The sequence below is a fragment of the Mobula birostris genome, chromosome 4 (genome assembly GCF_030028105.1).
Source record: "Mobula birostris isolate sMobBir1 chromosome 4, sMobBir1.hap1, whole genome shotgun sequence".
Taxonomy (NCBI): Eukaryota; Metazoa; Chordata; class Chondrichthyes; order Myliobatiformes; family Myliobatidae; genus Mobula; species Mobula birostris.
In genome coordinates this window covers 183037074-183058424 of record NC_092373.1, presented here as the reverse complement: position 1 = coordinate 183058424, position 21351 = coordinate 183037074, and the positions used below count along the sequence as shown (strand labels likewise).

General features: G+C 40.2%; 2 protein-coding genes across 4 annotated transcripts in view; one reads left to right on the top strand and one right to left on the bottom strand.

Moving 5' to 3' along the window:
• The window catches only part of LOC140196822 (receptor expression-enhancing protein 1-like), a 98036-nt gene extending 87232 nt beyond the window's left edge, over positions 1-10804 (top strand). For 2 of the 3 annotated variants that reach the window (XM_072256651.1, XM_072256650.1), the window contains one exon: positions 1961-10804. In XM_072256651.1, the coding sequence (XP_072112752.1) occupies positions 1961-2032 (72 nt within the window). In that variant the 3' untranslated portion in view covers positions 2033-10804. The remainder of the gene's footprint in view (positions 1-1960) is intronic. The other variant, XM_072256652.1, reaches the window with a different exon arrangement.
• Positions 10805-12700: 1896 nt separating this feature from the next.
• On the bottom strand, positions 12701-21351 carry mrpl35 (mitochondrial ribosomal protein L35). Its single transcript, XM_072256648.1, has 4 exons — positions 21288-21351; positions 20606-20798; positions 18361-18502; positions 12701-13114 (listed from the first exon to the last, which is right to left on the bottom strand). The coding sequence occupies exons 1-4, from the start codon at positions 21310-21312 to the stop codon at positions 12926-12928; spliced, it is 549 nt and encodes a 182-aa protein (XP_072112749.1). The 5' UTR covers positions 21313-21351; the 3' UTR covers positions 12701-12925.

Here is a 21351-nt window from a genome sequence, read left to right as displayed (position 1 = left end):
CCAGTGGAACTGATGCGCACCTCGAGTCCAACTGGTGCTCAGTTTGTCACATAGGGGTATGCAACTTCTTCTGATTATTGGATGGTAAATTATATTGGCAAATGGGCTTAGTACTGTCACATGTACCAAGGTAGCGTAAAGAGGCTTTTCTTTGTGTGCCATCCATACAGATCATTTCATCACATCAGTACATCGAGGTAGTACAAGGGAAAAGCAGAATGCAGAATAAAGTGTTACAGAGAAAGTGCAGTGCAAATCATGATGAGGGGTCAAGAGTCTATCTAATTGTTCCAGGGGACCATTCAATAGCCTTACAACAATGAGGTAGAAGCTTCCCTTCAGCTAGGTGATACGTGCTTTCAAGTTTTTGTATCTTCTGAGAGGGGAGAAGAGAGGATGTCTGGGTGGGAGGGGTCTCTGATTTTGCTGGTTGCTTTACTGAGGCAGTGAGAAATGTAGACAGAGTCCATAGCGGGGAGAATGTTTTCTATGATGTGCTGAGCCGTGTCCACAACTGCAGTTTCTTGCAGTCATAGGCCAAGTAGTTACCCTACACAACCATGATGCATCTAGATAACAAGTGCCTCTCTGTCAGTCCTGTTGTTCAATTGTAGGGTGCAACTACTTTCAGACTTCTGTATCTTCTGCCCGATGACCAACTTGTATTTATATTAAACCTTTGTTCGGCTGCCCTTGGAATGGTACGTACAGTTCTGGTTGCCCCATTACAGGAAGGATGTGGAGGCTTCGGAAAGGGTGCAGAAGAGGTTTACTTAGCTGCTGCCTTGATCAGAGGGTATTAGGTATATGAGGATGTTGGACAAATGTGGGTTGTGTTCTCTGGAGTGTCAGAAGCTGAGGCAAGACCTGACAGAAATTTATAAAGTGATGAGAGGCAAAGGTAGAGTGGACAGCCAGAAATTTTTTATTCCAGGGTAAAAATGTTGACTACTAGAGGGCATAGCATTAAGGGGGTGAAGAGGAATGTTCAAAAGGAATGTGAGGAGCAAAGGTTTTAGAAAGAGACTGCTAGGTGTTTGGAACAGGCTGTCATGGTGGTAGTGAAAGCAGATACAATGGTGTTGTTCAAGAGACATTTAGATTGGAAAATATAGAGAATGGAGGGATGTGGATTATGTGCAGAATAAGGGAGAAATTTAATTTTCCATCACGTTCAGCAAAGGCATCGTGGCCTGTTCCTGTGTGTAACATTCTATGTTCTACAGTACTGTGCAAAAGTCTTAGGCATACATATATATATATATCTAGCTAGGGAGTTTAAGACTTTTGCACAGTACTGTGATAACTTTATGTATTGCACTGTACTGCTGCTGCAAAAAGAATCAAATTTTATGACATATGAGAGTGATGATAAACCTGATTTTGATATGGGTCCATATTGTGGACTGAGAGTGGGAAGGGGGCAAGGAGAGGGGAATCATGGTTGTGAAAAGCAGAAGAGAGAGGGGAAGCACCAGAGAGACATTCTGTAATGATCAATAAACCAATTGTTTGGAATCTAATGACCCGTCTGGTGTCTCAGGGCTGGGTGTGTCTACATCCATGCCACCCACTGCCCCTGGCACTGCTTCTCTGCCCCACACCCTTCCCACGGTGCGCCACCCTCACCATTTCCAACATCCTTTGCTCCCGCCAGATTTACAAACTTGCTCTCAGCTTCATGTTGACAAATACAAAAGTATTAGGCACCCTAAATATATATATATTTGTGTGTGAGGCACAGTACTGTATGTAAGGAAATGACCCTTGCCTTATTTGCCAAGGTCATTTTAGCTGGCCAGATAAAATTAGCTACCTCAGCACAGATTGGAGATTGAACCTGCACCCATTCTTTTCTTAACTCTCCTCGTAAATTGGGTTTAGCTGCTAAATGATGAGTGAAACAACTGTCTGTCTATTGGCCATTTTAGTGGTTGAATGTATGTATGTGTTTTTATAGGCAGAGCAAAGGCACCCTAATCCACCACCCAGGAGAAAAAGTACCTCAGGCTGTAACAGCGAATCCATGTGACGCCAAGGAACCATCGGACTGGAGTGACTGGATTTGACCTCCGTTTTGTTTTTGTCCTGCCTTCACGAGCCAAGCAACAAGTGACACACAGGGAACTGCAGAGGAACCCCTGGCTAGAGAGTGCTTCACGTTTTCTGCAGATGCCTTCAGCGACTGTCCATGGGTATAAACCGCATCGTAATGTGTTTCTGTTCTGTCTCTGTTAGCTTCCAAAATTTACACGTGGTTGTTGAAACAAAAATTCAGGAGTGATGGGGAAGTGATTGAAATGCTTGTAGGTCCAAAGTGTCTTCAGATTTATGTAAGAACATTCCAACATGTAGTGTTTTCGCTTTGGAGCAATCTAGAAACAAAAATTGATCAAAATCTTATGTAAACAGGGAAATCTACTCTACAATATACAGGTATATTTGTTCCACTACTCACAGGGATAACTGTTCTTCAATATATAGGCACTTATGCTATTTTGTGTACAAGGATTTCTGTCACACCCTGTACACAAATACATTATTCTGAGCACTGGTGTATGTGATGTATGCATAGGTATATGTGTTGTACTATGCACAGGTATAAATAATGTTTTGTGCACAGTATGTGCTGTCCTCTGCACTGGAATGTCAATTGCATCATTCATAGGTATGTCTGCTGTGTTGTACATAAACACATTAAATGTATGATCTGAAACTCTAGTCACACTGTGCACAATGAGAAGACTGACCAGGCTACTGGTATGAATCTCTTTTGGATTTGCACTGCTGATGATGACAGTCAACGTTTTATTTTTGCACCTATACGAAAAAACAAAAGGCGTAGCAGCTTTTATGTTTCTTTACCTGGTTCCATTGGATTAACGTTCTTCTGTTCTCTGCTTGCTGCTGCATCATATTCAAACAGAACAATATCCATTCAGGAAGCCAAAGGGCTGATTTCCTCTCACTACTTCTTCCAGTGAGACTATTTGTTAAGTAGCAAGTGAGAACTGTCACTTATGATAAAAGCATTACGTGCTCAGGCAAGGATGGACATTGAAATGATAGAGGAACACATTCAACTCTTGAGCATGTCCTACCATTCAGCTAGATTATGGCCAGTCTGCTGCCTCAAATCCATTAACCTGCCTTTGCTCCATTTTTCAAACTCAAAATGAAATTTAATATATTCCTTCCTTTAAAATCACAATCTGTGATGGTAATTCCCATAATTAATTTGTCAATTAGTTGAAGGAGCCCACTGGAATATTATCGAAAATAAATAAGACAATAGAAAGAATGCATCAATAAATGTGATTTTTATTTTAGGGAGGGAGGAGTGGGCATTGTATCTCTCTCGTTTTCTTGAATTTTTATCACAATTTCTCCAACAGTGAAAATTGATTGCAGGAATATGGGTAACCCAGATATCGTAACCACATCTCTGTAAAACTGAATAAAGCTATTTCACAGTTGTGTGTGCAGCATTGTTAGAGACAGCTATGACTGTGGAAGGAAATATTGGAAAATGCCACAATGGGGAAGTTACATCGGGCAGGATTATTATACAGTGGATTCTCATCAGCTGGTTAGTGCTTTGAGCAGCAGAATTAGATAACATTTTGGCAAATGTTCTTTCTACTAATATTATATGGCATGCCTCATTGAACATTAAAAAACAATCCTGGAAACTTCCTGGCTGCTTAAAAATGTATTTTCATTCCTCTTTGCCTTTAAGATTTCCCTTCGCTCTGTAATGTGCCCTTGTCTCTTTGTGAAGAAGGAGGATTTTTCAGCTGTGGCTCAGTTTAGCAAGTATACACTTTTCATACATTTTTGGTGCAAGTGTGTTGCTGAAGTCTTCCAGACGCTTGAATTTAGAAGTATGAAAGGATTGTGCCCACATCAGGCTCAAATGAAGATGAAATGCTGAAGCTGAAGGTGAAACAGCTAAGTTTAGATATTGAGGAAGAACCATATCCATTTGGCGTCGAGAGTTAGGTATGTGTCAAATTGTGGCTTTAGAGTATAACCAGTGTCTTTTTTTAAACTCAGGCTCAGATCTTCTCAAAATCAACACTGTAGCAGATGAGATATATATCTGAAATTGTAATCCTACATTTAGGTGATGGAGGCAGATGGATGAATGGCAGAGTGTGTCCATTTGCTGCCTCAGTGGTCCCACTGATAACAATAGGCTCCAAGGAGGCAAGACAATGGACAAGGACCCTGAGCCCATGATTAATGATGTACAAGTAAGTGGCAGGCTAAGATAATCATTAGTAATAGTGTGTTGTAGGCTATACATTTGGTACTTTGTGGTCTTTAAAGCCTTGGAATAGCCTGGCTTTTGCAGTGATTTTGAAAGTTCATACACTTGTATGGGACTTGACAAGTAGTTGTAGCATTTTTGAGACAGTTTTTATTATAAAGTAGTTTGTGGGGAAAAAAGATTGAAATATTTAATTAACCCTTTCCTTGCATGCTTTCCATTCAAATTTCTGACTCTCATATTGTATGGAGCAAAAGTGAGGTTGTAGAGGTTTACACTGATACCGGGGTTTCTTATGTGGGGATGTGTTTAGTTGCTAGAACTTCCTGTTATCAGGCGCGGTAGTGTTTGACTAGGACAGCTGGCTTGTGTTGATTTGAGTGTACTTTAGAATTTCATTAGCTCGTCACTTAGTGACTCATTGGTTAGGTTTCAAGCAGGTTGATAACCTTCATGTGAGTTGGTAAAACCAAGGCCTTGTGAGGTCTCCTAGGTATAGATGCTAGTTCAAACTAGAGTGGTTCGTGTCACTCAACACCCAGCAGAGATGATCTGGTCATTGTCACATTCCAATGTGCTAATTTGCTGCCAGAATTATTTTGTAAAGCAGTTCATTGCTTTAAAGCACATTGGGATATCCTAATGCTGTGAAATACACCATACAAATGCAAATCTTTATTGCCTAGAGCAAGTTTAAACTGATTCTGTAGCCAAATTTCATGTCAAATCACCAGCTGCTTCAGGTCTCTGACATCTGTACCCATATTAAAGTTTAAAACCTTCTCTCCCTTGATTCTCTTCTGGACATCAGTTATAAGTTATGAACAATTTTCCTACTTATCCACTTATCTGTAAAATGTTGGATTATGCGATTAGCAATATTTTTTTGTGGTAAGTGTATGACTTACAATGAATTTTAAGACTGCTGGTTGTTTACAAATCTGGAAATCCAGGTGAAGGGCTGAGCCAAGTGTTAAAAGTGGAAGTCCTAGAACTAAGTCCTAAAGCTCCAAGTAGGAATCTTTGGAAAAAGGTACAGATAAGGATAGTGTGCTTGTTAAAGGGCTATATGTGTTAGTGCTAATCCCTTTAATGTTGAGGAAACTTTGTCACATAATACTGGTCATCTGCTGACCAGTTTTTACTGTTGACGGTGATGTTATTATAAGAAGTATGAAAGAAGCAGAGTTCCAAACTTGCTGTGAGGTCAAACCATGTACAAAATTAGGGAGTGGTGGGGTTGGGTATGTTAACATGTCTTACTATTATGTCTTACTATCAATCCAATGTTGTAGAAAATTGCTTATTTTAATTGTGACCCCCTTTCCATAACTTTCCACCAAATGCCATTGTAAATAGGTGTTCATTGACAATAATAATCCCTCTGTGAAACTGATCTTAAACCGGTTGATATTTCATATCCTCTTTTGGGATGTTAGTATTTGCCATATCCATAATTGCTGCCTTAAACCATTGGGGTAAATGTACTCCCAGAGATCTTGTTGTGAAGGGAGATAGCCCAATACCAATGAAGGACTAGCACTATGTTGCCAAGTCATGATGGTGATACTTTGCAGGGGAAGCTTGCAAGTGGTGGCCTCCAATCCTGCCTGAAACATCAACTATTATTTCCCTCCATAGATGCTGCCTGACCTGCTAAGTTCCTCCAGCATTTAGTGTGTGTTGCTCAAGATTCCCAGCATCTGCAGAATACAATCTTTTGTATCTCTGAAGTGGTGGCATTCCATGTGTTAGTCATCTACATCTTTTAGATGATAGAGGTCACAAATTTGATAGGTGCTGTAAAGGGAAATATCAGTGAAGGAATTAACCTCTGTGTTTCTCATAGTTTTGTGGAGCTTCTGCTTTCTCCAACTTTATTAAGAGTAACTTAAAATGTTTTACTACTTTAAGAGCTATTGTTTAGGATCTCCAATACCTGGATGCCTAGTGTCTCTGTATCGCAAACACCTAACTGGACAACCAGAGGTGAAATGAGCACTGGAACTGGCTTTCAACATTGAAATTAGTTCCATGTTTCCCAGGAGGTTCATGGCTTGCCGAAATACCAGGATGAGAGTGATGAGAACAAGAAGACGTAAAGACATTACTTTGATAAGAAATCATATAAAGGAACAAAGTCACTGTGATACGAGGCTCTAAGAAAATTATAACATCTAGCATGGTGTTGAAGAGCTATTTATGAATCATCCTTTGTCTCAAACATTGCTTTAATTAACTGGATCAGTTTTTCTTTCAACAGCTTTCCTTGCTTTTTTAGAGCAACTATCACAACTGCTTAGGGAGAGCATTTTGCTGAGAGTTTCTGGTGTGTGATCATCTCTTGATGCTTTTCCTCTCTTGCTCCAATTTCTTTATTAACCGGTGTTTGTTCTTTGAATACTTCTTTTTGGCCTCCTGCATATACATGTTGAGCTTGCCACAGACAAGATCACTATTTGCCTTACAAACTACTGTATCTTGGACTTATTCTCCGCTTTAAGTGCATATTTTATGGTATAGATGGCATTGTAATCAATGATGTTACCTAGATGTTACCTAGAAGTCTTCATAATTTAGGTTCAAGGAAGCAACTCATTACAGCAAATATCAGTGTTGCCTTTGTAAACTTAATTCATCACAAGTCCAACTTTGCTTCCTGTTCAACTTGAGGTAAATATTTGTCTGAATGAAAATTTGTAACTACAAGGTCATGGCCCTAACTGAACACCTTTGAGGAGAGTATTTTAAGTTGATGCTATCTCCATCAGTCAGAGGTCCAATGTGGATAGTCACTTAAGGTGTTTGTTATTAATGAGCAGCTTGCCCAGAATGTTCTCAGCAGTGTATTTCTTCTGTTCCTTTATATCCAATTCTATGAGCTGTTTGCCGGGGTTGGATGCATTAATAAACTTCTGTTTCAGAAGGCATGTTCGGATGTCCTGACCATGAACATTGTTCAGCTTGGGAATTACTGGCACTGCAACCTCAAAGAGATAAACACAATCTTCTATCATGGGAAGTATATTAGCATGGGACTAGCAGCATCGACTTCTGTGAAAGAGCTGTAGTAGAATCCTTGTTATGGTCTTTTATTTTCCATTGGCTCTAATTCTTTTTGTGTAGTTCTTTCTTTCTGTTGACCAATAATATTCAATGCACTGTTTCTTACATGTGTTGTTAATGTGCTGATGTGAGTCCATGTGTGGTTTCTTCACTCTGAATGAGCATCCCCAAACAATTCTGAAAGCCCTTCTTGATGTTGTCTAAGTCCATCAAGATAGACATGCTCGGTGAACAAGAGGACAGTGTTCATGTGAGGTTTACAGAATCTATCCTTCCCTTGGTCTGATGAGAACTTAGCTAGCTGAAACTCTAAGTTCTGTGTGGTAACTTTCAGGCCTTGCTTCAGAGAGAATAAAATTGTGTGTAAGCCTACAATAAACTTATCCTGGAATAAGTTCTTAGTGCCAAACCATATTTTAGATAAACCTGATAAGCAATCTATGAAAATTCACTGGAGCATCATCTGATCATCAAAACTTCAATGCTTGTTGGTACCATAGAAGGCAAGAAAAGAACAAGAAGCTTGTGTGAAACTCTGTTCTCTGATCTTTAATTTTACAGCTGGGAGTGGTAGAGATGAAAGAACTGATATTCGACTTTGAAGAATGAATGCATGACCTATGGTTGACCATCAGTTTGGCCAGCTGTGAACTGATAAAAGAAAAAAAATTTCCATTTTTGCTTCAATGCCCTGTGACCATCCCTGGGTCCAGGTTAGAGTCAGGCAGCACATTCTTGGTTCAAGGATAAAGACTGGCAGCCCACCACTGGCTACAGGCAATTCACTGGGTTCAGGCTGGATGCAGGCAGCTCATCCCTGAATCTGTGAGGGAGATTGCCCCCAACCCCTTCCCTGGGTGCAGTCAGGAATTTCTCAGTCCTGAAAAATTGCACCCCCTCCCCCCACAAATTGATTTATGGCTTGAATTCTCCCTATGTCTACAATTTCTCCATCCAGTGGGATGTTTTTTGGAAGCAGGAACTCTGTATAGATCGTGTGAACTTGATAACAAATTTGTAGGCACTCTTAATGCCTTTCGTGCAATGTTCTAATCAGATTGAATATACTATGAAGAATATTTAATATTTTGAACAATTAATGCATATTCCAAGATAGAGTATTATAAACTATGTAGCAAAAAAAGTAGAACAAATTTTATGAAGCATATGTGGGGAAAGTAGGAATGTAAAACTAAGGTAGATTGTTTCAATGTGAATCAATTGCACAGGTCGAAACAAACCGCCCTCTGCGTTTGAATTTGTGAGACTTATTTCGGATATCATGGAATCAATCTAACCAATATTGAGATAGCATTTGATGTTAAAATTATGTTGTCAAAGATTCATACCAATAGACCATGTAAGAGTAATACTGGTGAACAAATTGGAATTTAACCATAATTTCAATACTGGCTTCTTATTGATTGCATGCTTGGAAATCTCACTGCAAAGACTCAAACAACCAGAGCTTGATATGAATGCATATTACATGGATTACTAGTCAAATAGCATGATTACCATATCACATACCTTACTAGTATAAGGACAAAATAGAAAACAAAATACAAAATTCATTGATAATTAGATTTGATAATTTTATATTATTGACTTCATTGAACCAGAACCCCAAATTAAGCTAAATCATGGCCCAAGTGCAAGGCGTAACACAGGTGAATGTTTGGGCAGACATAAATGAATATTTTAAGCTCACAACATGGAATAGACATTGAAATAGAGAAGCAGACTATTAAAATAAGGCTGAAAGGAATGTAAAGTTTTTTTTAGGATGGATGGATTTTTCCTCATCCATCTTCTGATCAAACAGGTTTCCTCATTGATATAGATTCTTTTCCAACTGTTTAAAAATAATATATTGCACTTTAGATTTCAAGAAGCTTCTAATTAGCAAACTAAGATATAACCATGCAATTCTGCAGTTACCTATGCGTCAGGAGGATTTGTGTGGTATTAAGTGACAGTTGCAGGTAGATAATTTTAAAACAGTGTAGAAGAGATTTCAGTAGCTTCTCAATTTTGGATGGTCCATGAAGGAATGGAGAGGTTCTTGCAAATCACAATATAATATTCACTTTGTGCCTAAATTCTGCCATGGCTTCACCCATGAATTCATCTCTAAATTCTTCCAACCTGTACCATATTTGAATTCAGTATTTTATGAGTCACCCCTAAATCTCTGTTCCACCAAAGGCAAATGTGAATTCATCACTGGATCCTCTCTAACCACCGAGCCTCTCCACCTTCCTTAACAAGACAGAACCTCTTTTATAGGATCCATTTTCTTTATCCTTTATTGAAAATACTAAATGAGTGCAGGTTGCGGTTAAATGCTAGATATCAACACTTCCTCTTTTCATAGAAGATATATTTGGAAAAATAGTTCATGTATCTAAACTTCAAATTTATTACTGGTCTGTACTTCATGGACTTAAATAGTGATGGAGGCAGATTCAATAGTAAGAATGAAATTTACTTGAGCGGGAAAGATTTTCCAGAGTACATGAAAAGAATGATGTGAGTGGAATAATTGGGTAGCTATTTCAAAGATTTACTATAAACATAATAGGCTGTACTGCTTCCATCTCTCATGAATGATTCAATAACCTAGTTGGCGCAATCCAATGTCACAGCACTTGGAGACATATGGCAGATCACCATAATTACAATTAGATGTACCTACAGGTACAATTATCTCCCATCATTCAAAGGTTTTAAAACTGCTTCGGTAGAGTTTCTGAGGGAAACCGTCTCTTTTCTTGAGTGGTGATGCATTTATCTCCTACACCCTTCATGCAAGCTGAACAAAACTTTATGTAGGTAGATGGGCTAGAAAATATACACTAGTGTTACATGTCAAGCACATGCCTATTAACTAATTTTTCCTTGCTCTGCAGTAGCAGGCAATGGCATGGATGTGTGCTGCCTTATCAGAGTACTAAACCACTCTGCTAGCTTGTTCACATTTAGACACAATGAATGCAAATGTAAAAATAATTACATGTTTTTGTAACAATGCAGACTATGCTGTATACCATTGTGCAACTAAATGGGGATAATGCACAGGTCAAAATACTTGCATTTTCCCAAGCATTTTCAGCTACATATATTTAAAAAGATTTACTTGCTATGTGCACTGGTTTTTAAATACTCTTCACAATAGATCAGTGAAGATGGTGATTGTCTTAATTTCTACTATTGTATCTTCTTTTGCCCTTCTGGTGTGCAAGAACCTTTTTATTTCCTTAAATTTGCAGCAAATAACTGCAGATCTGGCAGGCCAGAGCACTTTACAGTTGTACTCATTCACGTTTGTTTCGCCTAACTACAGATGTTAATTGTATATAGGGAAATTGTTGTTGCCGTTACAGTGGTTGCATTCAGAGTACTGCATGAATTATGGGATTGTTGTCTTACATTTATCACAGAACTCTTGGAATTGTAATAAAAGACTGAAAGATTGTAAAGGGATGGCTTCACTTTCATGCTTTACACACACACACTTTGCATATAGTATGTTCTTCACAGGGGATTAGGGCAGGGCATTTGATTTCCACTGTTATATATTGTTCACACATGACATAGAAACATAGAAAACCTACAGCACAATACAGGCCCTTCGGCCCACAATGCTGTGCCAAACACATACTTACTTTAGAAATTACATAGGGTTACCCATAGCCCTATTTTTCTAAGCTCCTATCCAGGAGTCTCTTAAAAGACCCTATCGTATCCGCCTCCACCAATGTCGCCAGCAGCCCATTCCATGCACTTACCACTCTCTGCATAAAAAACTTAACCCTGACATCTCCTCTGTATCTACTTCCAAGCACCTTAAAACTGTGCCTTCTCATGCTAGTCATTTCAGCCCTGGGAAAAAGCCTCTGACCATCCACATGATCAATGCCTCTCATCATCTTATACACCTCTATCAGGTCACCTCTTATCCCCCGCCACTCCAAGGAGAAAAGACCAAGTTCACTCAACCTATTCTCATAAGGCATACTGCCCAATCTAGGCAACATCCTTGTAAATCTCCTCTGCACCCTTTCTATGGTTTCCATATCCTTCTTGTAGTGAGGTGACCAGAACTGAGCACAGTACTGGTCCTATATAGCTGCAACATTACCTCTCGGCTCTTAAACTCAATCCCACGGTTGATGAAGGCCAATGCATCGTATGCCTTCCTAACCACAGAGTCAATCTGCGCAGCAGCTTTGAGTGTCCTATGGACTCAGACCCCAAGATCCCTCTGATCCTCCATTCTGCCAAGAGTCTTACCATTAATACTATATTCTGCCATCACATTTGACCTACCAAAATGAACCACCTCACACTTGTCTGGATTGAACTCCATCTGCCACTTCTCAGCCCAGTTTTGCATCCTATCAATGTTCCGCTGTGACCTCTGACAGCCCTCCACACTATTCACAACATGCCCAACCTTTATGTCATCAGCAAATTTACTAACCCATCCCTCCACTTCCTTATCAGGTCATTTATAAAAATCACAAAGATAACGGGTCCCAGAACAGATCCCTGAGGGACACCACTGGTCACCGAACTCCATACGGAATATGACCGGTCTACAACCACTCTTTGCTTTCTATAGGCAATCCAGTTCTGGATACACAAAGCAAGGTCTCTTGGATCCCATGTCTCCTTACTTTCTCAATAAGCCTTGCATGGGGTAGTTATATACACTACTTTACCTTCATCAATATGTTTAGTCTCATGACCTTGTTACCCATGAGATGCATCACAGTAGAGAGGTAGGAAATAGAGACAAGATACTTCATAAGGAGAATAATAATTTAAGGCTTTCAATTCTAACATCTTTTGGAAGCCAACAAGACCTTGTATTTATGTTACCTTTAATATGAATCACAATTCAAGTTTACTTATGCGCACATCAAAACGGAGTGAAATGCATCAGTTGCATCAAAACACTCAATCCGGTACCAAAATAGCAGACCCACAATGCTCGTCAAGTTGATATATCATCAACACAGAATGCCCACCATGTGATGGTGAAGTATTTAAAGACGATTAAAATGTGCACGATCATACAAACTTAACATAACATCCAACTAAAGGAGATGGCACTGACTAAGCTTGCCATGACGTTGGATATTGAGGATATTTAAGAAACAGAAGTGAGAAAATTGAGGGAACCTGAAGGTATTGGGCTGGAAAGCTGAGGACCCATTTTCCCTTGTATTTTTTAGCCCTAGTTTCTTTGTTACCGAACAACCAGACACGGACCTCAGTAAAAATCTTCTGCGACTTTTGTTAGGGAATGTCCCAAAAATGCTGAAAGTGCCAGATCCCCCCAAAAATAGTAAGAAATGACATTGTTGTATTGTTGGGAAGTTTTATTACATTAAATACAGACATGCATGAAACAAAGGACAAAAAAACCCATCTTTTCCAGCTTTTCAGCATTCACAAGGTCAATGATTTTAAGGTTGGTCTCCATCAAGCTCCAAGGATGCTCAGTACAGCAGCTGCTATTTCTGCTCCAGGAACAAAGCCACAAATTACAGATTTTGGCATAAGTGTCACAGATATTCAAACCTTCAGGTTTGTTCGATCGTGGTACATCTGGTATGGATCATTCACATACCAGTTCCGCCTTTTCCAGAAATCAGTGGTCATTTTGTCCAGCATCTTGCTTTGGGTTTTGTTGCAGAAGACATGTTGTCTAAGTCGCCTTTTTCTAGCAGGTCTCTTTTTCCAAAGTTTTTTCTTATAACCTGCCTGAAATAAAAGAGCATTGTTGAGGATCTGATCAGCATAACTCATGTGCATCCTTGGTTCAAACTCTGAGGACACCGCCTGTCCATTCTCAAAAAAAGAAAACAGGTTTGAGTGAAAAATTGATGCTTTTTGCCATTTGCTGGACAATCCAAAGAAACATGGGCGCCACAGTAGCATAGCAGGCAGCACGATGCTATTACAGCTCGGGACACTCTAGAATTCCGAGTTCAATTCTGGCACCATTCTATAAGGAGTCCGTGGAATATGTGGGTCTTCCCCAGGTACTCTGGTTTCCTCCCACAGTCCAAGATAGTATTGCAAATTGTGCTAATACTAGGTTAGGGTTAATTGGGGTTGTCAGGGGTTGCTGGGGGGGTGTGGCTCAAAGGGCCAGAACAGCCCACTCGGCACTGTATAACAAAAATAAATAAACACAAGAAAAATAGATTTCGAAAACAATTACCGAATTGTTTTTTTTTTACTTGCTCTCACATGTATTTCATAAGTTTATTTATAAGATCATAAATAGTAAGAACAGGTATGGTAGGCAGTTCCACCATTCAGTAGGATCATGATTGATCCGGCATTGCTGACCTTTCTCCACAATCCCCAATTATGTTACTAATCATCTATCTTAGTCTTAAATAAACGAGGGCTCAGACTCGACAGCACTTTCCATAAAGTTACAAAAACTCTCAACCCTCAGAAGAATTTTTTCCCTCGAATGGAAATTCTCTAATTCTGAGACCATACCTTTTGGTTTTGGCCTCTTCTGTGCGAGGTAATAGTCTCCTAGTATTTACCCTGTCCAGCACTCTAAAAATGTTATGTTTTAACATCACCTTTTATTTATTTAAACTAAAATGATCAAAATTCAAATGTTTAACATTTTCTCATACCACAATTCCCTCAAATCTATGATTATCCTAGTGAATTTTCTCTGCACTGACTTCAATAATATCTTTCCTTAAATTGGGGGACTTGCAGCATTCTAGATAAAGTGTGAATAATGTTTTGTGCAATTGCTGTTAAGATTTCCCAACTCGTATAATTCTACCCTTGTTAGATTATAATGCCAGATCAGCCAATATCCAGTTGAATGGTGAAGCAGACTACCTCAACTGGTCTTACAATAATGGTCATAACTAAAGCTATGAAAAACTGTACATTTACAAGGCACCACAGCCTTCCCTATTACCTGCTGCATACGTATGTTAGTTTTCTGTGTTCTGTGAACAAGGCACTCCCAGAATCCCTTTGTTTAATTCATGTATGTTTAAGAGTTATACAGCACAGAAAAAGGCCCTTTGGCCCAATTTATCCATGCTGCAGTTTTCATCTTTCTCCATTTCAATAAAGCTTGATTTTTTTGTTTTTTTTAATTATTGAGAGACAGTGTGGAATAGGTCATTCAATCTGCACTGACCAGTTTAACCCCAATTTAACCCCAACCTAATCACAAAACAATTTTAAATGACCAATTAACATACCAACTGATTGGACTGTGGAAGAAAACCAAAGCACCCGGAGGGAACCCAAGCAGTCACGGGGAGAACACAGAAACTTCTAACAGCTATCAGCAGGAAATGAACCCGTGTCACTGGTACCGTAAAGTGTTGTGCTAACCACTCCCTACCATGCCGCAAACACTCTTCCTTCCAAAATGACCTTCACATTTCCCCATGTGCCTTCCCAACTACTTTTGTACCGTCTGTGTACTTGTCATTAGTATATCTGTTTTCTTGTTCCACCTCCAAGAGGACCACAACCTTGTTTTAGGGTTTGGAGGCTTGCGTGTCTCAATGACCCGGACAGCTATGTTGGCTGGGGTCAGGGCTTTATGCTTTGGATCTTGGTCGGGTCACCCATGTCAAACAGGTCAAAGGGTTGAGGCCAGACTAAGAGTGGTCCACCGGTCTTCCAGGTTCGGGGGTTCAGCTCAGGAAAACCCTGAATGGCCAAAAATAAATTGTTACAGAAAGAGCAATGAAGATTCCTTCTATCTGTGTGCGGCGGTATAGACAGACAGAGATGTAGGACCTTCATTGCTGCCCTAAACACCAGTGGTTAAGGGGCAGTAAGTTTCTTGTTCCAAGTTGTTAATACTGTAAACTGTAGCTGTCCCTGCAGACTTCGACTGGTAATCTTGCCAGTGTGGAAGTGAACCCCATTTCCCTCCTTGCTGCTTCCCACCTGGTCACTGACTCTCCATCAATGCCAGTTTATTACCTCCAACACCATGAATTCTTGCTACTGAATGTGTCATGAGGCGGTTTGTTGAATGTCTTCTGGAAATTCATTTATTGGCTCCCCTCTCTCTCTATTCTGGTTGGGATTTCAAAGAATTCTAATAAACTCATCAGACATTCCTTCTTCGTGAATATGCGATTACCTCCTCAATTGTTTCCAGCATTTTTTCCAACAAAAGATACTAGGCTAATTTGCATATAGCTACCCACTTTTCACTGTGTTGCCCTTTATGAGTTGGTTGTTTTCAATTCCTCACGCTACTTTTCCAGATTCTAAGGACTTTTGGAAGATTACAACCAATCCATTTAGTTTGGATCTGAGAAAGCAAGCCATCTGGTTAATGGGACATCCGTTTTTATCCTCATTAGTTTGCCTAATACTAGTGATGATGATGGGATTTAATTCCTCACTAACCTTAGTCATAAAATAGTCACACAGCATGAAAACAGGCTATTCAGGCCACCACGTCCACACCAGCCAGTGAGTACCCATCTGTATTAATCCCATCTTCCAGAATTTGGCATAATCTTCAATGTTTAGATCTTAGTGACACTGCTTCCACCACTCTCTCTGGTAGTGATAAAGATCCCCATCAAATCTCCTTTAAATCTCTTACTCCTGACCAAAGTCTATGTCCTCTATTTTTATCCAACTCTCCTAAGGGGATAAAGTTTCCTGCAGTGTACCTATCTAGAATCATGATAACGTTATATACCGCAGTCATGTCCCCCCTGAACTTCCACCATTCCAGGAAAAGCAGAAATATACCCCCCAGACTTTCATCATAACTGAAATGCTCCATCCCAGGTAACATCTTGGGGAACCTCCCCTGCATCCTCTCTAGCCCTATCACATGCTTCCTACAGTGTGGTTACCAGAAATGCATGTACTACTCTAGCTGAGGCCTGACCAATATTTTATAAAGTGGAAGCATAACCTCTCTGCTCCTGTATTCAATGGCCTGATTAACGAAGGCTAGTATGCCTCTAAACTGTTATCCAACTGTGCTACCACCTTCAATGATCTTTATTTAGACTTGCATACTAAAGTCCCTCATGTGTTTGTCCTAGACTCACTGAACTCCAAAATACATCACTTCATACTTATCAAGAGTAAAGTTCATTCTGCCAGTTCACCAATACATCAATATTAGACTCTTACACAAGTCTACTGTCTACACTATCAACAACTCCAGGAACCTTTATGTCATCTGTAAATTTACTGACCACGCCTCCTACATCTCCATCCTAATCATTCACTTATCTTAGAAACAAGGGACCCAGACCCAGCACTGACCTCTGTAGAACACCTCTAGACACAGGTATCCAATCAAAATAAATAACTCTTTACCATTGCCCTCTGTTTTCTATTGCCAAGCAACTTTGAATCCAATTTTCCCTGAATCACACGGGTCATAGCCTTTTGGATCAATTCTAATCAGTTCCTGCCTTTCTAAGTGATCATTAATTCTATCTTTCAGGAATAACTTCCTTACTACAGATGTGAGGATGACAGGTCTGTAATTTTTAGGCTTTTCCCACAGGCCTTATTTAATAGTATTCAGTACTCATGGGTCGTTTGTAGTATCTTTGACCATAAAGATTGAAGCACAGTAAGTTAACCCTTCTGGCATTTTCTTGTTCCTCGTAAATATTTCTCCAGCCTCATTCGCTGAAGCACCAATGTTCATTTGGAACTCTCTCCTCCTGGTCCCAGACTTATTCCTGAGCCAATAGACTGGTCCCGGACTTATTCCTGAGCCAACAGACTGGTCCCGGACTTATTCCTGAGCCAACAGACTGGTCCCGGACTTATTCCTGAGCCAACAGACTGGTCCCGGACTTATTCCTGAGCCAACAGACTGGTCCCGGACTTATTCCTGAGCCAATAGACTGGTCCCAGACTTATTTTCCATCTGGCATGGTTTGTATTTTGGTGTTTGATTGTTGGGGTTCTTTGTATTGCGATATTTACCCTCTATTCTTGGTTGGTGTGGCTGTAACGAAACCAGATTTCCCTCGGGATTAATAAAGTATATCTATCTACCTATCTATCACGCTATACACTTAAACAAACTCTTATTGGCTGTTTTTATATTAATTGCCTATTTTCCCCAATTGCTTATTTTCTAATTATTTTTTGTCCATCTTTGATGGACTCTGAATTTGTGACAGTCTTCCAGTCTGCTGTTAATTTTATCCTTTTTGCACGTTTTCTCTTATAAAATGATAAATTAATTGGTCAGTAGTAGTTGGTTTATCCCTCTTTTAAATCTTTCCTCACAGTGGGATTAATTTTTGTTGAGTGTTATGAAGTACCTCCTGAAAATATCTTTGCAACCTTTTTTATGCCATGGATTGCTGCCATTAACTGAGGAATCCTTGGAACACAGGTTGGGAAAGCCTGTCCTAAGGGAACGTTTATACAGAGAACATGCCTCGTTTTCCATTACCAGATTTAAGAAAGCCTGATTCTTTGTTTGCATTACTTAAGGAAATTATCCTGAACACCCTCTATGATTTCTTTCTCATGTTGGAAAATATAGCTACTTGATGAACACAATCCATCTTATTACCAATACTTCTTGCATTAAGGCTTGCCTTTGTCTCATCCCAGGAATCAGCAGGCAAATCTCCTCTGAACTGTCTCTAATGCTACATTATACTTTCTTCGACAAGGATTCCAAAACTTTGCAGAGTTCTCTAGGTGTGGACGCAAAAACATCCTTTACAATTGCAACAAACTTTGTTATTTCTAAACAGCAACTTTATTGCAACAGTGGCCAAGATGCCAGTTAATTCTTAATCACATGCTGCAATGACCTTGCACTGGTTGCTCCACTAAATGTGAAGTGAAATTTCTTTGGAATTCTGCTCCATAACTATCCTACACCTATTCTTGTCAACAAAACCTCCAGCTGTATAATTTCTTCATTTGATCAATAATTCATGTTGTGATAGTTCCTCTAGAATGTCCAGAATGCTGGAAGTACATACCTTCCTTCGCACCCATAGTCCACAATGTAGCCGCAGGAATCTTTTGACAACAGATTTCACTGTTTTACGCTTTCCTTTGCCGATGCTACAATAGGTTAGGGTTCTTACAGGCTGTTGAATACTGGGAAGCTGAGGAGTCACACTATGCACAAGAGAAACATTTTGGAGATCACTTTAACAAATAAAATTGTTCTTTGCTTACATCAAGCTTCTCAGGGTAGGTGCCCCTGATTACTTTTATCCTTTGATTAACAGTTTCAGGAAACCTTTTTTTGTTCTCTATCAATGACACCAGAATGCAAAAAAAAATTACAGTGGAACTTGACATCACTGGATCATTTACAATGAGGTGTATAAAACAACCTGAGAAATCAACAGACCACCTTGACAGGGGGCATCAATTAAAAACCTTGGCAGTTAAACTACTACTTATTTCCTCTTTTGGATATCAACATAGACTGTAAGACCATAAAACATGGGAGCAGAATCAGGCCATGTGGCCCATTGAGTCTGTTCTTCCATTTTGTCATGGCCGATCCATTTCCCTCTCAACCCCAATCTCGTGCCTTCTCCCCGAAACCTTTCACATCCTGATTAATGAAGAACCTACCAACCTCTGCCTTAAATACACCCAATGACTGTCCTCCACAGCCACCTGTGGCAACTAATTCCACAGATTTACCAGTCACTGGCTAAGAAATTTCTTCCCATCTCCATTCTAAATGGATGTCCCTCTTATCTAAGGCTATGCCTCTGGTCCTGGACTCCCCCACCATAGGAAACATCTTCTCCACTTTCACTCTCTTGATGCCTTTCAATATAATTTTCTCAATCCATTATTCTATTAAATTCTAGCAAGTGTAGGCCCAGAGCTATCAATTGTTCCACATATGGAATCATTCTCGTGCACCTCCTCTGGACCCTAATGTCAGCACATCCATTCTGAAGTAAGAGGCCCAAAACACCCAATCCATAATAGCTGATCCACTAGTGTGCTCAACCACAAGCTGCCCTAAAAAGCCATCTCGTACGCATTCTAGAAACTACCCCTCTTGGAATCCTGCACCAATCTGATTTTCCTGATCTACAGAGGCATGAGAAATCCCCATAACACTGCCCTTTTGACATGCCTTTTTTATCTCCCGTTGTAGTTTGTAGCCCACATCTTAGCTACTGTTCGGAGGTCCGTATATAACTCCCATCAGGGTCTTTCTACCCTGGCAGTTTCTTAACTCTACCCCCAAGGATTCTACATCTTCCTCTATAGCAATGTCACCTCTTTTGATGGATTTGATTTTTTCTAAACCAACAATGCCACCCCACGGCTCTGCCTATCTGTCTTTCCTTTTGATACAAAGTGTATCCTGGATGTTAAGCTCCCACCTGTAATCTTTTATCAGCCACGACTCAGTGATGCCCACAATATCATGCCTCCCAATTTCTAACTGCACTACAAGATCATCGGCCTTATTCCATATAGTGCATGCATTCTAATACAAACACTTCAGCCCTGTCTGTCACTCTTTTTGATTCCATCCCCCATTAACACTGCAATTCATCCCACTGACAGCAATTTTGCCCTATCATCTGCCTGTCCTTCCTGACACTCTCATTACACTCTTCCTCTGCTTGTAAACCAACACCCCTTCCACAGCCCTACCACTCTGGTTCCGCATCTCCCTGCCAAATTAATTTAAACCTTCCTGATATTGGTCTCCCTCGGGTTCAGTGTAACCTGTCCTTTTTGTGCAGGTCATATCTTCCCCAGAAGAGATCCTAATGATCCAGAAATCTGAAACCCTGTCGCCTGCACAGGTTTCTCAGCCACACATTCATCTGCCAAATCATTCTATTCTTATCCTCACTGGCGCTTGGCACAGGCAGCAATCAAGAGATTGCTACCCTGGAAGTCCTGCCTCTCAGCTTTCTACCTAGTACCCTAAACTCTCTCTTCAGGACCTCCTCACTTTTTCTGTTTCCAAAAGGACCTGTTGGAAACAGAAATGTGAAAATTCTGACAATAATTACTGAAATGCATGTTCAGTACAAAGACAGAGGGTGAACTCCAACCCTTTAAAGTACAAACAATACCAAGCTAAATTTAGAACAGTCTCATTGCTGTTACTAATGCTATAAAAATGCAACCAAATAGACGCAGCAATGATCAGAAAATTGGCATTTCAACTGTTGCAGTGCAACAAAATTCACTTTCGTCCCTGAATACGAAAAGAGATTTAACACTTACCTTTTGAGAACAGCAAGTTTATGTGCACAAATAAATTTATGCTCCATAGTTGATCTCAATTTGGTTACTGAAGAAATAGTCAGAGATGGAACATGGCAAAGGTTGAAGCTGGAAAATCTGGAGACCAGCTGCTTCATGGAGGCGTTTCTTGAAGCATTATTTTGGGCTAGAGGAAGGAGCAGCCTCAATGCTCCTTTAAATGCAATAAAACAGTTTGAAAACCATGCTCTTTTACTTAGCTTTCACTCATAAAACAAAGACTTTTACTTACAAGAATGTTATTTAGTTAGAATGGCTAAATAACACAGCAAACCTGCCTAAATATTTGACTGTTACTTAGGACACTGAAATGCTTAAGCTAAATGTCAATTTAACGTGTCTGAAAATACACAGAAAATGCGAGGAACACTGAGCATTTCAAGAAAATGGTTCAGGTGGGGGGGTGAAGCCCCAGGGTAAAGCCGGGCTCTGAGGGAGCCCTTGTAGGAGGTAGAGAATCGGGCCCTGGGGTAGCAGTGAGGGTCGAGTCCCGGGGTTCGGGGACATCGTGCCCTCGGTAGAGTGCACGGGGGTGGGGGATCTGAATCTACCCGTCGCACCCTTGTCCTCCCTCTAAGACTGTCCCCTCCGCCCACTCCTATCCACAATCACCATCCACCGTTCTGCACTTTGCACCACCCACCAATTCCACTCCTCAGAGCCGCCATCTTCACCCGGGAGTCCGGGACTAGCACCTACGGTGGTTC